The following is a 14092-nucleotide window of genomic DNA, read 5'->3' as shown; positions in this document are numbered from 1 at the left end:
ATGTTAACTGTCAGAATGATTTCAAAAAAATCCTACAACTGCATGAGATTTTATTTCCTTAATAAATCCCTTGTGGGAAGAACGTTAGATGATTTTTAATGTTGTGCCTATCACAGCAGGGAAAGAATGCCATAGTCCCCTTCTGAGGACTTGCATGGGTACAAAATGCATATTGTCTTTCAGTGTTTGTTGGCAGGGTTTTCTAGACTAGGCAAGAAGGTTAACCTGGATTTGTTGCACATCCTATGTATTTTAAGGTATGAATAAGAAATTTCCTTTTAATAGAAATAGAGCACACAATGCAGAACATCCATCAGAAGGACAAAGTTAATACTTTTGGTTTATATTGAGGTGTTTTTACTTTTGCATCTAATGTGCATGATCATTACATTCATTATAACGTGAAAATGCTTTTCCAAAGCTCTTAGTTGTCAGAAGCCAATATAGCAGATGTTGTCCTGCATTTTCCTTTTAGGTTACTTAGAAGCTACTATATTCCATTCATAACTCATTTGTTCCTAAAAGGCAAGTTGTTTAATCTGGCAAGTGATAATGGATGATCTTCATTTTACTAAGAAGTTCTTTCACATTCAGGTAAGAGGATTTAAACTGAAGGTCAGACTTTTGTTGTTGATCCTTTATGACTTACTAAATAGGAAGCACCTAACCATGCAACTTTATTTTTTTTTTCTCAGAATGTAAGGTCAAGCCCTTAGAGGAAGGGATGAAATTCAGTGTGTATGACTACACTACTGCTGCCTGCTCTTAGCCTGTCCTGGAACTTCCGGGACTCAGAGCTGTTAGACATCTTTTACAAGTGCAGAAGGGAAGATGTTAGGGTGCCCTGTTCATTTGTCTAATTGGGATAGTAATCTTTTACAACAGGGCTTCTCTGTTGAATATTGGAGGGCAGGAAACTTTAATTTCCAGCTAAGCCTGCACAAGTAGGGTTATGTTGTTTACTTACTGGGCAAAATTTTGTGTAACATTGAACCAGGCAATTATGAAAGCTGTAAAAATGGTCACTTGACTAGAAGCAGTTTGGGGGATTTTTAGATTATTTTTCTTCCAGTCAAGAAAGGGATGATGGACTAGACAATGGCTTAAGGCTCCTACTGGCCAGGTAGTTCTGACTTGATTGTACTGTGTGCAATTGTACTTGATTGTACTGTGACTCTATGCAGTTACAGTAGTTTTCTCATTAGCCTGGTTGTCTGAGAAAACAAGACATTTTCATATATGGTCTGCTCAAAGACTCAGGTATGATGATATCAAAAATACAACGGGCACAGGGCAAACAGTAAGCTGGTCAGAGCCAAGAAGTGAATTACTGACTGGACTGTGGGAGTGCCGCCTGAGTCAGCTAATGCTGGCATTACATGTCCAGGAATCCACCAAGAAGAGATGCCATGAATGACTTTGTAAGAGCTGATGCCTCATAAGGGAAAAAATGGAAAGCTGCTGGAAACAGGACTTTGTCAGTTCTGCTGCTCAGCAAATAATTTGTTCTAGAGCAAATCACTGATTTAGTAGTAAGAAGGTGCGAAGCCAGTGTTTTGTCTCTCTGGATAAAGCCTATCACTAAGATCTGGAAGAGACACAGTGTATTTTAATGTAGTTTACCTCCCACCTTTTTTTTTTTTCCTACTTGCTAAGAAAACTGATCTTTTATTTTTTTTTTTTTGGTCAGAAGTATCCAGGTAATTCCTGTATCCTTGGCAAAGGGAAATGGTGTGAAAAAAACACATGAATTACTATGTCACACTTGGCTGGAGTCAACATAAGTAGTGCATGCAGAAACTGTTGGTCACAGCTGTGCCAAAGGTTTGGCAGCTTCGCATCTGTGTAGTAGTGTTGTGACATCAGAGGAATTGCAAATGATTGTGGAGGCAACAGCGGAATGAGGATTGAGTCTTGAATTCTTTCTGTTGAAAATATGTTGGGTACAGGTGGCTGCTAAGGCTGAATGCAAAGGTGGGGAGTGTGTGTGAGGGAATAGAAGAGAAGTGAGGTCTAGTTCTAATTTTCCTTCTCCCTGCTTACGCCTCCTTCTCTATTTTAAGAATATTCCTTTATTAACCATTAATCCTTTAGACTACTTTAATCCTACATAACAGGAGATAAAAGAACAGTGGTTGTTGACAACTTTTTGCAATGCTTTTGATTATGCTAAGAAACAGGAAACACTTGATGGGTCTTAAAAGAGCTCAAGATTTTGGATGGGAATGATGGAATAACCTGTTTCTCAAGGCAGAAATTTTTAGGGGAAATTAATAATAGAAAAAAAAATCTAATTTACTTGACTTAGCTGTATATTTTTCAACTTGTGTATATGATCACAGTCCATCAGCTATCATGAGTGAGGAGTATTTATAACTTTGGAAGAAGAGAACCATGTTAATTCTGATCATTCTAAGCCCTACCTGCACTTCTGAAGGTATCTCCTGCACACTCAAAGACAGTAACTTGCTTTGTGTTCCGGAATACTACAGCATCCTAAAACCATCAAAAAAGGAAAAGGATATACACAATCAGTTTCTTTGGAATCATACAGGAATTCGTGCATAACAGAGCCAGACCTTCCACACAATCACCACCATTTACTAGTACCCCTGTATCTTGGGTTGGAAGGCTTCTGGTAATCCAGAAGTTCTCTGGTCAGTGCCTAGGGAATTACTAAGTCACTATGCTGTATGAAAAATCAGCTCCACCACAGCATCATTGCTACTATCATAATAAGACTTCCATAACATAATAAACTGAATATCAAAGAGAGGTTATATTAAAGACTTATAAAATTGGTCTCCATAAACTTAACTAGGCAATTGATCAAGCAAATGAATAAAAACCCAAAACAATTAACCTCAGTAGCGAAGATTCCATTAACATTCATATCAACACGAAGATTGTGTGTGGTTCCTCTGCTGAAGCTGGTTACGTTAAACAGTCTGGGAGACACCTGTACAATGGCTACTTGCTGGTGAAAATGAGACAACATGGCCTGCTCACTGAGGATCACCACAGAGCTGGTGGTGTTCACAGCCAGCAGGTTTCTCTGAGAGCCCCACTGCACAGAATGGGAAGAGAAAAAAACAACACACAATTTCATCTAATGCACAAATGATGGCTTCTGCAATCTTCAGTATTAATAATTTGTGAAAGAGGAATGGTAGCTAAGAATTGGTATGATTTGGAGCAGAATATAGATTTCAGAAAACTGTGCATAGGGAGGTCTTAATTGCTTAGAAACACTCCAACACTACACCACGCACACTAAATACATCTTTCCTACATTAATTTCACACGCAAATGGAATAGTTTCATTCTAAGAGCACTGACAACAGTACTGGGTGACTTGGCAACTACAGCTCGTATCAACATTTTAAAAGCCATTAAGCTTTTGTTAAATTTTCATGGCTTGACTTTGTGAATGCAGATTTGGGAAGGGCTTTACCCACACTTACTACAAGGGCGCTGATGACTAAAAAGGCCAATGTGGGACAGGCAAATCTGGTTGCAAAAAGCACAGTGAAAGGTCTCCTTGGGTGATATAGGCGGGGCACGATTCTTTCTAGGTTGTCTTCTCCTCGAGACTAATTCTGCGTGAGTTCTCAAAGGAGGCAATGGCCTTATGGAGCCACCAATCTCCTGAACTGTCTGCATGCAGGGTTGGGTCTGTGACTTCCAGTACATCTTCGTCCCTTGCCTGTTGCTACAGGCCTTTGCAAGTGTGGGTAAACCCTTTGGGCCTGTGCAGTGGATTTTTTAGGTGAGGCACAGCGTGCACAGAACTGGCCCCACCCTTTACACCTGAGGTTTATCTGCCAGGGCCTAGGGAGCTTGGATGGTGACAGCAAAGTCCTCACGTAGTAGGTTTGATTAGAGTATCATTTTCTTAGATGGATGGTGTTACAGAGCTAAACGAGCTCCATCTGCCTGGGTTTGAGTTGTCCTTCTTCTAGGATGGTTGCCTGAAGGCTAGTAAGCCCATCTTGCCCATGGACACACTTTGTCTGACCCTTCAGTTGAGACCTGTCTGGCATGGGAGACCCTACCACATGCATATGCCACCACCAGCATAGCTCCTAACCTCACAAAAACATGTAAGCTCTTTACCCACAACAAGGGGGTGTCCATGAAAGAGTGTTCAATTGTAATACTGTGTAAATCATGCACAGGCCTACCCAGTGAAAAAAAAAACTCGAACTAGCACAGAGTTTACAAATGTCATTACAGAAATCACCCAGCTCTCAGCCTGTATCCAGATCAGAGCTGCTCCAGCGCTTGCAGCATCTCAGTGGCCTCCTCTGGACTTGCTCCAACAGCTCCATGTCCCTCTTGTGTTGTTGCCCCAGAGCTGGATGCAGGACTGCGGGGGGGGGGGGGGGGGCGCGTCTTCCCAGACCACAGCAGAGGGGAGAATCCCCTCACTCGACCTGCTGCTCATGCTCTGGTGATGCAGCCCAGCATACAGGGGGTTCTGGGCGCAAGCTCTCACTGAAGTCTGGTGATGGGGAGCTGCTCATTGACCAATATCTCCAAGTCCTTCTCCTCAGGGCTGCTCTCAATTCAGTATGTCACTAGATGTTACTAGAAAAATTTGGCCAGTATCGTAAAAAGTTACCCAATTCCTCTTCCCACAAAAGCTCTGGAGAAGCTGATATACTCTGGGCTGTGCAATCACACACGGTTCTGAGTTGTGTTTGTATTTCACCAAGTCCCGGATGGATCAGTCTGTCGCATTGGGGCTTGGTGTGTTTGTGGTGGAATCTCCACTTCCAGGAGCTCGTGATTCGGAGAAAACTCCAGAAACAAACTCGCCAACAGTTTCAAGTTGACAAGCAGGTATTCTTCATTGCGACGCCGGGAGACACGGGGGTAGCTCCTCCTAACGTGTGTCCCCAAATTGCTATACAGGTCATCCTTATATGGTCACTGAGCATATTACATCATTTTCCAAAAAGTTTCCGGCATGCATACAAAAATGTGGTGGTCTTTAAGGGTCGTTTACTTTTCCCAACAAGCTTAATTAACATTACAGACATAGCAATCATCCTGGCCTTCTACTTATCAGTTAGTTTAACTGCTGTCATCCTGCACATCTGCTATTCCTGGATACTCCCCATCCCAGGTCCTGTCCTTCTATTCTGCTTTTCTCACACCTTTTGTACTGAGGCCCTGAGGGCCTGAAACTATGTCAACTACCCAAGCACCGCAGTTATTTTCCATTACAAAGCCATCAAACTTAACATTACTGAGAACTGATTACATTTTGTACTTTTGTGCCTCCTTGTCTCACTCGGCACTTTCCGTCTGTCTCAGCTGTGCCAGGGGACGGCTTCGGTTGTTTCCGTGACTCTTCGGCCCAGGTCGGCAGTTTCCGTGCCGAGCTCTCTCCGTTGTCAGGGGTAACGCAAAGCATCTCGGAGCGACTGCGGCCTTCGGCGCCTGGCCGCGCTCCGGGCCTGCCGGTGGGTAAGAGCTGGCGGGGGGGGCGGCTGGCCCGCTGGGGCCGGCCTGAGCGGAGGCGCTGGGAGCCCTCCGCGGCTTGGCCGGCTTCTTCCCGGTCGGTGCGGGCCTGGTCTACGGGCGCGGGGTCGGTCGCGATCAGCCTGAGACTCCGAGGCGTCCGGGCCGTGGATGGCAGGCGCTGTAACGGGAGAGGCCGGGCCTGCCGGCAGGCGGGACCCGCGTGTTTACGGCCTCGGAACTGCTGTGACTGTGACGGGTTCTCGGAGCCCATCGTCCTTCCATGCGGTGGCGACCGCAGCTAGGCCGGGGACACGGCGGGGCTTGTGTCGTGGGCCGGGCCTGTCCCCGCGCCGTCCCTGCTCCATCTTCTTACCAGCGCTCTCAGGATTCAGGCAGGCTTTTACTGTTTACTCCTCCTACCTGGCTAGTTAGAGAAAGCGCTGTTTAGTCGTTAGGCATCGTTTTGTAGCGTAACTCAGTTTTATATTTGATTTTTTTTCTGGGGCTAGCTATTTTAGAATTTTAATTGCATTTATTATGGGTAGGGGTTATAAGACGAAATTTTTTTTTTTTTTCATACAAAACTGTCAAGTCTTGTCAGGAAAACCACCCGCTATTAGTGTCGTATGACCTGTGAACTGATAAACCCAGAAATAAGGCTTGATTTCCCCAAAGGATCTGATATCCCAAGCACAGGCCACATTGGTATGGTGTATGATGTCTGGACTAGAGCCCGCTCGTGTCTGGCCAGTTAAGAATAGGGACAGAGAAAGACTTTGAACCTCTCTTTTCGCTGTGGGCAGTTCGCCTCATGAAGTTCAACAAGGCCAAGGGCAAGGTCCTGCACCTGGGTCAGGGCAGTGACTAGTATTGGTACAGGCTGGGGGATGAATGGATTGAGAGCAGCCCTGTGCAGAAGGAAAAGAGATACTGCTGTATGAAAAACTGGATGTGAGCTCGTAGTGTGTGCTCATAGCCCAGAAAGCCAAGGGCATCCTGCCCCTCTGCTCGCTCTGGTGAGACTCGCCTGGGGTAAGTGTTCATCCAGCTTTGGGGTCCTCAGTGCAAGAAAGACATAGACCTGTTAGATCAGGTCCAGAGGATGGCATGAATATGCTCCAAGGACTGGAGCAGCTCTGCTCTGGAGACAGGCTGAGAGAGCTGGGCTTGTTCAGCCTGGAGAAGAGAGGGCTTCTTAAGGGGAGACCTTAGAGCAGCTTCCAGTGCCTGAAGGGGCTACAAGAAACCTGGAGAGGGCCTGTAGGGACAGAACAAGGGGGAATGGCTTTAACCTGACAGAGCAGAGATTGAGATGAAACCTTAGGCAGAAGCTCTTCCCTGTCAGGGTGGTGAGGTGCTGGCACAGGTTGCCCAGAGAAGCTGAGGCTGCCCCATCCCTGGCAGTGTTCAAGGCCAGGTTGGACAGGGATTGGAGCAATGTGGTCTAATGGATAGTGTCCCTGCCCATGGCAGGTAGTTGGAACTGGATAAGCTTTAAGATCCCTTCCAACCCAGAACCACAGCTTCTCTGGGCAATCTGTGCTAGTGCCTCACTACCCTCACAGGGAAGAACAACTTCCTAATGTCTATTTAAAAATGTTCCCCACCTTTCTAACTAGGCTAATCAAAGGTGCTGAATCAGATTTAATTTTTCTTTTATTTTGGCAAGACAGACTTCTTAAAGCAAAATATTTACTTTAAGCACTGATAGCATATTTGAAGGAAAGAGACTTTAAAACAAGAGTCTGTTTGTGTCCATTTTACATTCTGCTTCAGGTTCCAGCTGATGACAGCCGAATAGAACTGCAGGTCTGGCTGCAGAAGAAAAAGTGTCTTCCCCTGAAATGTCAAGGGAGTCTTAAACTTTTCACAGTTTTTTTGTGTGTATGTTTTTTCACTGTGTCTTGGCATTATTTGCTAATAACTGGAGGTGATTTTCTCAGTCTATTTTGCTACTGAAACCCAGCCACTCAAATCACGCAACAGAAATCCCGAAGACCATCTCCATGTGTCATGGAGTGACTATCTCCATTTCTGACACACAACTCTGACAAGAGCACTGCTTTCAGGTTTTCCTTGGAATGTCAGCACTTACTGAGTGTTTTCATTCAAAAGTAAGTAACAGTTCAAATGTAGGTAACAGACAGTATGAGTTAAACTAATCTTGTGTAATTTCAGCAGTACAAGCTCCAAGGTGGTGACAGCTGTTAAAACTTACTTTGAAAGCCCTGATATGAGACTATGAGACTTTACAACATAAAATTGCTTTGAATGTACATTAGTTGACACCTTTGGATATGAAGAATTATAAGTAGCTTTCTGGTAAATTCTGAGTTATTTCAGAGTCCTCTGAAATAAGCCAGCACAAGCCACTGGTAAGAGGTTGGTACCATTCTGTGTGCACGATGAGGCTACAGACTACAAGGCTCAGTGTTCCTCTGTGTTTTTAAAACTACCACTATAACCTTTTTCATGTCTCTGTCGTGTGTATTAACATGATGATGCTGCAGCTTTATTTCCCCCCCCCCATTTTTAAGTATACTTATTATTATATATACTATATATATTACATATAGCTATAATATAGAATAACTATGTATGTTATATAGTTAAGCATGTGTGTTTTCCTTGTACAGGCTTGCAGCCTGTGACAACCTCTGTTGTCATGGCTGTGTATGTGGATCACCGAATACAAGCTCCAGATTCAGTTACATCCACTTCTCACATAGCGTGGCACCCCCTGCACCCGCTCCTGGCAGTGGCTTCTGTCAGCACAGCATCTGGGGGCTGTGTGGATATCTACCTGGAGCAGGTGAATCAGCAGCAGCTTTACTTTTGGGCTTAATATCATTTTGCTGGTTTGAAACTTCATGTTTTTAATTCCAGCCTTACTTGTGCTCTTTGAATCCTTCTTTCTGGATTTTACTTATTACTCATGTCCCATGCTATATAGGACTTGTCAGATGAATCGGCTACTGATTAAATGTATTTTATTAAAAAGTCTTCATAAACTGATCTTTCTATTGAAATTTAATTTTTGCAGACTTTAGGTCTTGTTTTTGATAGTTACCAATTTGCTTTTTACTTCTCACAGTATGAGAATTTCAGGCTTACAAGTAAAATGGTCACAAGCTTTGTTTCATTTGTTTGTTTATTTTAAAGAGAAAATCTGTGAATAAAATGTACTAAGAAGTTAAAAAAGAAAATCATTCTTCCACCTGAAGACTGAGGTGATGTGCTAGACTCAGCTTGTTCCATTTGAGTAGGTAGCTTCCTAGTATGATTTTTGACTCTAAACAAATATTTCCTTTGCCTAGTCTAAACTTTACACAAGAGGCTTGTGTAGGACTTTGGCTTGCATAATTTTCAGGCAAAAAGTGATATTAGGGAACTGGCACTACAAGCTATCCAGCAGCAGATGTAATGGATATGTTTCAGTCTGTAATAGAAGTAGCCTGTAAAATGTACACTTTTCAACGGGTATTATGAAAAATTGTCACCCAAATTTCACAAATGGAAAAATAAATGCACAGAGAGGTTAAATGATTTGCCTGAAATTTTATTGCAGACTATGCACATAGGAGGGTCTACTTTTAAAAGCTGCTTAAGCATTAGATTATTCTGTGTCCTCTTTGAAGTGCTTTATTCTTCTTCAAAAGTTTGTTTGTTTTTTCCTTGAAATGTACTCAAAGCCTCTTACCCATCATATAGGAGTAAAAGCTTGATATTCAGCGAGAGGTGCTCCTGGGTGCTGCGACGGAAGAACAGCCTGGAAAAGCAGAGGGAGGCCATCACTTAACACTGCTGTGTTTTCATTAACGGTTTTCAAGTGGATGTACTACATATTGTAGCACAATTTTATGCATGTGAAATAGCTGCAAAGAGAATTTGTGTAGCCACTTCATATCTCTTTCAGAAGGCTCTATTACATGCCAGTCCCTTATCATAGAAAAATATCTTGTTGACTGGGAAGTGAATCTGAAGGTTTAGCAGGACCCTCGTACTGAGTTTCCACTGCACTGAGCTTGCACTTTATTTTCATTTGCAGGGAGAACATGTGTCTGATACACATGTTGAGAGAAGCTTTCAGGTCACATCACTTTCCTGGCATCCTTCCAGACCCATTCTTGCAGCAGGCTGGGAGACGGGAGAAGTCATGATACTTAACAAACAAGACAAGGAGCACCATGCTGTGCCACCACATCATAATGCCACCATCACAGTCCTGAACTGGAGCACAAACGGTACCCGCCTTGTGTCTGGTGACAAGGTGAGTGACTGAAATTCCAAATCTGTGTTTGAACGCAGTGTTGCAAACCCTGGGATGGGAAGGGGTTAGAATCATAGAATTGCTAGGGTTGGAAAGGATCTTAAGATCATTTAGTTCCAACCCCCCTGCCATGGGCAGGGACAATACACACTAAATCATGTCACCCAAGAGTCTCTCCAACCTGGCCTTGAACACTGCCTGGGATAGAGCATTTACAGCTTCCTTGGGCAACTCATTCCAGTGCCTCACCACCCTCACAGTAAAGCATTTCTTCCTTATATCTAACCTAAACTTCTGTTTAAGTTTGAACCTGTTACCCCTTGTCCTATCACTACAGTCTCTAATGAAGAGTCCATGGATTATGGAATGGATTGTTACGAGAAGGGATAGTTGTGGCGGAGATAGATTTCCTTACTTTAGGTACAAATATAAACTGTTAGGGAGTAAAATAAAATCCCAACGTTTTAACTTTTTCTACAGTACTTATTGCTGTTTTATCCATTTATCTTTAAATAAAAGCATATCTAATCTCAGTATATGCTGAGCAGTAGATAAGGGTTTAGGCTACTTAATGGATGGGGTAGCTGAGGCCTTATTTATATGGAGATAACACATTAATGTAGCCACAGCTTACATTAACCCTATATTTATAAGCAAACTTCTTTTTCAGATTTAATTGGTGTAAGATCACAGTAATGAAGTCATCTTAAAACAGATATAGCTGTTCTTACAGGCAAATATAACATTTTATTGACTTATCCTAACTGCTCCTCTGATGAGAGTATTAACGGCAAATAAGCAGTGGTTTTAAACGAGTACCTTAACATGACAAAACAAAGCCAGTGCATCTGTTGGCATGAATGGTCTTCAATTTTATGTAGTTTCAATTGCTGTAGTTGGAACTACTAAACTCAACAGATGGAAGAGCAGCACAGCTGAACCCAGCAAAGTTCATTATTGCAAAATAGCTAGTTCTAAGATAGTTCTAATAGTATTGCAAAATGCCTAGTTCTAAGATGATCCCTCTGCCCATCCCTTGTGTGGCCCACTCAGTGTTCTGCCATGGTCTGGTGTGCGGCTATGCTTCATTTCCTGTGTAAAAACAATAGCTTGTAATTTTAAAGTATTTCCCATGAAGGTTGATATTCAGGAAGTTTCCATTAGGTGTGTACTGCTGGGATCATATCCTGCTCATATTAGAGGTATAGGCTTAGAAAGAAGATCAATATTTGGGCCCTGATTTGGTTTCTGTTTGATCTTCACTGGGACTTCGTAACTGCAAGTGCTCAGCTGAGAATATCGAGTCATCATAAATCCTGAGTTGCAAGAAAATTATCTTGAAATAACGCCTTAAAGTTGGAAAATCAGAAGCTCTTGTGTTCTAAGTAACAAATAACATGGATGACTTCCAGGTTTCAGTCACACAAAAGGAACCTAAGGATCTGAGAGCTTTCTATAGTGAAAGTCTATTAAGAAGGTAAATAACAAGAAGCTAAAGCTTTGGGTTGTTAAGAATGACTGGGAAGATATAGGACAGAATCACATAATATCTCAAGTTGGAATGAACTCATAGAGGGTGAGGTCAATGTTCTTTGTCCTTTTGAAAAAATACCATTTGAAAACAGACCAGTTCGGCATCTTTTCTATAACCTGTCACACTCAGAAGAGATAGCGAGCTTCTTTATTCCCAATCTCAAGTGCTTTAAACTCAGAATTGAGTTTGCAGCTAGGCTAATCTAGATACCGGATGGGACATCTAGAATGGAATGGAAGGAAGGTCACAGAATCAGAATCATGGAATGGCTCATGTAGTGCAATCTGCCTGCAATGAGCAGGGACATCTTCGTCTAGATCAGGTTGCCCAGAACCACATCCAGCCCGACCTTGAATGTCTTCAAGGATGGTGCATCCACCACTTCCTGGGGCAACCTGTGCCAGTGTTTTACCACCCTCGTTGTAAAAACTTTCTTATTCAGCCTATTCCCTCTTCTAGTTTAAAACCATCAGCCCTCATCTTGTCACAACAGGTCCTGCTCAAAAGTGTCTCCCCATTTTTCTTATGGGCCTCTTTTAAGAACTTCAAGGTTAAAAGACCCAATTCTATCAACCCTTCCTCAGAGGAGAGGTGCTCCATCCGTCTGATCACTTTGTGGCTCTTCTCTGGACACTTTCCAACAGATTCATGTCTTTCCTGTACTGAGGACTCCAGAGCTGGATGCACTACTCCAGGTGGGGGCTCATCAGGGCAGAATAGAGGGGCAGCATCACCTCGCTTGACCTGCTGGCCGTGCTCCTTTGGATGCAGGCCAAGATATGAGAGATGGCTAGGCATGGCTGCCAAGCCATATCTCTGTGCCACCACCTCCAGTGGCTATGTGTCTTCTATGAGAGCTCTCACACCCAAGCCCCAGCAGGCACCCCCAGGGGACAGATGGAATAGATGATGCCCCCATTTACCAGAGTTGCTCTAGGTAGCTCTGTTGGAGCTAGGCACTTGTCCTCATTCCAGCACGGATCTGGGACATGATTCCATTTCTGTTCCCACCATGCTGCTGCGGGGCTTTACTCTCCTGCAGTGGCCTTTCCCAAGGTACCCAGGCACACCTCAGGCCACTGCCAGTCTCTATGTGTGAGGGAGCTTGCAAGCCCCCAGTGTGCCCTGGCAGAGCATTGTGGTATAGGGCTGGAGAAGGAATGGGAGAGGAAAAGCTACAGAGGTGAAGAGCAGCACAGGAATTGCAGAGATACAGAAGAGGCAAGTGAGGACAGGAATTAATACACAGGAGGCAGATGGGTGACAGCAGTTTTATAAAGCTACAGGCTTTTCCTCCAGCTTATAAATGGTGCAGGTGTTCTTAGCTGGGGTCCCTGGAATTTGGTGACATTTAAAGCTGAGGGAAAAGTGAGAGGAGGAGCCAACAGGCCATGAACTTTCAGAGCCCCTAACCACCTTTCCCAGGGTTCTATAGTCCTTGATGCTTTCCAGGCTACTGCTGTCTATATCACCAGCACCCACATGGACCACTAGAAGTGAGTAATAGTCAGGAGGGCTTACTAGACCAGGCAGCCTCTCAGCAGCGTCCCTGATTTGAGCCCCTGGTAGACAACACACCTCCCCTGAGATCGGGTCAGGCCAACAGATGGGTACCTCTGTGCCTTTCAAAGTAGAGTCACCTACCACTATGAGCCACTGTTTTTTTCTGAATGGACATTCTTTAAATTGTAAGAAACAGCACTGCACTTAATAAAAAGTTTTGAGTGGTATAAATATTATCATCTCACTGCTGAAAAGAAATTAGGATTTGATTCTTAGGCAAAGGAAATGTTACCTTGGAAGGCCTCAGCTGCACCTCATGTGGCTTCTAGTTAGGATGACGAAGAGTGCTTAGAGTGTACCACTGCTACTAGTGCTTCACTTCTAGAAGGACTATACTGAAAACAATAAAGAAAAATAGAACAAATTATAATACCTCTTTACTGTTACCTATCTTAATGAAATAAAATGAGATTGAACTTGATGGTGCAAATTGTTACTGCTTTTTTCAGGAAATGCTTGCACAGAGGGCCTCCAAAAAGCAATTTCCTAAGCACTAATTCCCTAAGCACTAACACAATAGCAAGATAAATAATTATCTTAAAATTGCAGCTGTGAGGCTGTAACATAAATCACTTTTGGAATGGTTCCTCTGAATGTCATGGTGAACTGTCTTTTTGCTTCTCTGCGTTCTCCATTCTCTCCAGTCACCAGAGGTTTGGTGCTCTGATCTGGACCTGCAAAATGAGTGCTCAGAACATGTGCCAGGCTCTGAGCACCAGCTTCTATTGCCTGCTGTTGAGTCACTTAGCTAACCTATCTCCCTTTCTTTGGCATCCATGATTTTTCTGGTTGCTGAGTTCCGTTTCTAAAAATTAATTCTTGTTGTACTTTAATGTCTACTCTGAAAGAACTGGAAGCTCCAGAAATTCTGAAATTCTTCCCTTTGGTTATCTGCATCCTGTGACTTCACATGTGTATGGTCATACACCCATGCTCATCTCTCTCAGTATTATACGCACTTAGGGATGCAAATCTTATGCTTTACTACCCTTTCTCTCAATATATTTTGTTTTAGCAATCAGATTACTTGCAAAGGAAAAGTGGGAAGACAGTTACCTAAACAAATATTTGCATATGCTGCTTACAGAGGAAAACCAAGGCTGTTTCATTTAATTGTTCTGGCTGTGTTGTTTTATTAAGAATGGGTATAACCAACTAGCTTTTTTGATATAACTTGATTTTAAATAAACAAATAATATAATGTTAAAGGTATTTTTTATTCTTTGTGGCTTAGTTTTAAGTAGGAGATGTGT

At 43.1% G+C, this 14092-nt stretch overlaps 1 protein-coding gene across 3 annotated transcripts in view; it reads left to right on the top strand.

Moving 5' to 3' along the window:
• Window positions 1-5398: 5398 nt before the first annotated feature.
• Window positions 5399-14092, top strand: part of IFT140 (intraflagellar transport 140) — a 77567-nt gene continuing 68873 nt past the window's right edge. For 2 of the 3 annotated variants that reach the window (XM_057410271.1, XM_057410269.1), the window contains exons 1-3: window positions 5399-5864; window positions 8109-8284; window positions 9521-9742. In XM_057410271.1, the coding sequence (XP_057266254.1) occupies window positions 5753-5864; window positions 8109-8284; window positions 9521-9742 (510 nt within the window). In that variant the 5' untranslated portion in view covers window positions 5399-5752. Of the gene's footprint in view, window positions 5865-6954; window positions 7795-8108; window positions 8285-9520; window positions 9743-14092 lie in introns of those variants that run through there. The other variant, XM_057410270.1, reaches the window with a different exon arrangement.

The sequence above is a fragment of the Pezoporus wallicus genome, unplaced genomic scaffold, assembly GCF_028554395.1.
Source record: "Pezoporus wallicus isolate ANWC-B61680 ecotype Strahan unplaced genomic scaffold, APGP_CSIRO_Pwel_v1 contig_4046, whole genome shotgun sequence".
In the NCBI taxonomy this organism is placed as follows: domain Eukaryota; kingdom Metazoa; phylum Chordata; class Aves; order Psittaciformes; family Psittacidae; genus Pezoporus; species Pezoporus wallicus.
Note: the sequence above shows the minus strand (reverse complement) of the source record. Positions and strands in the feature narration are given on the sequence as shown.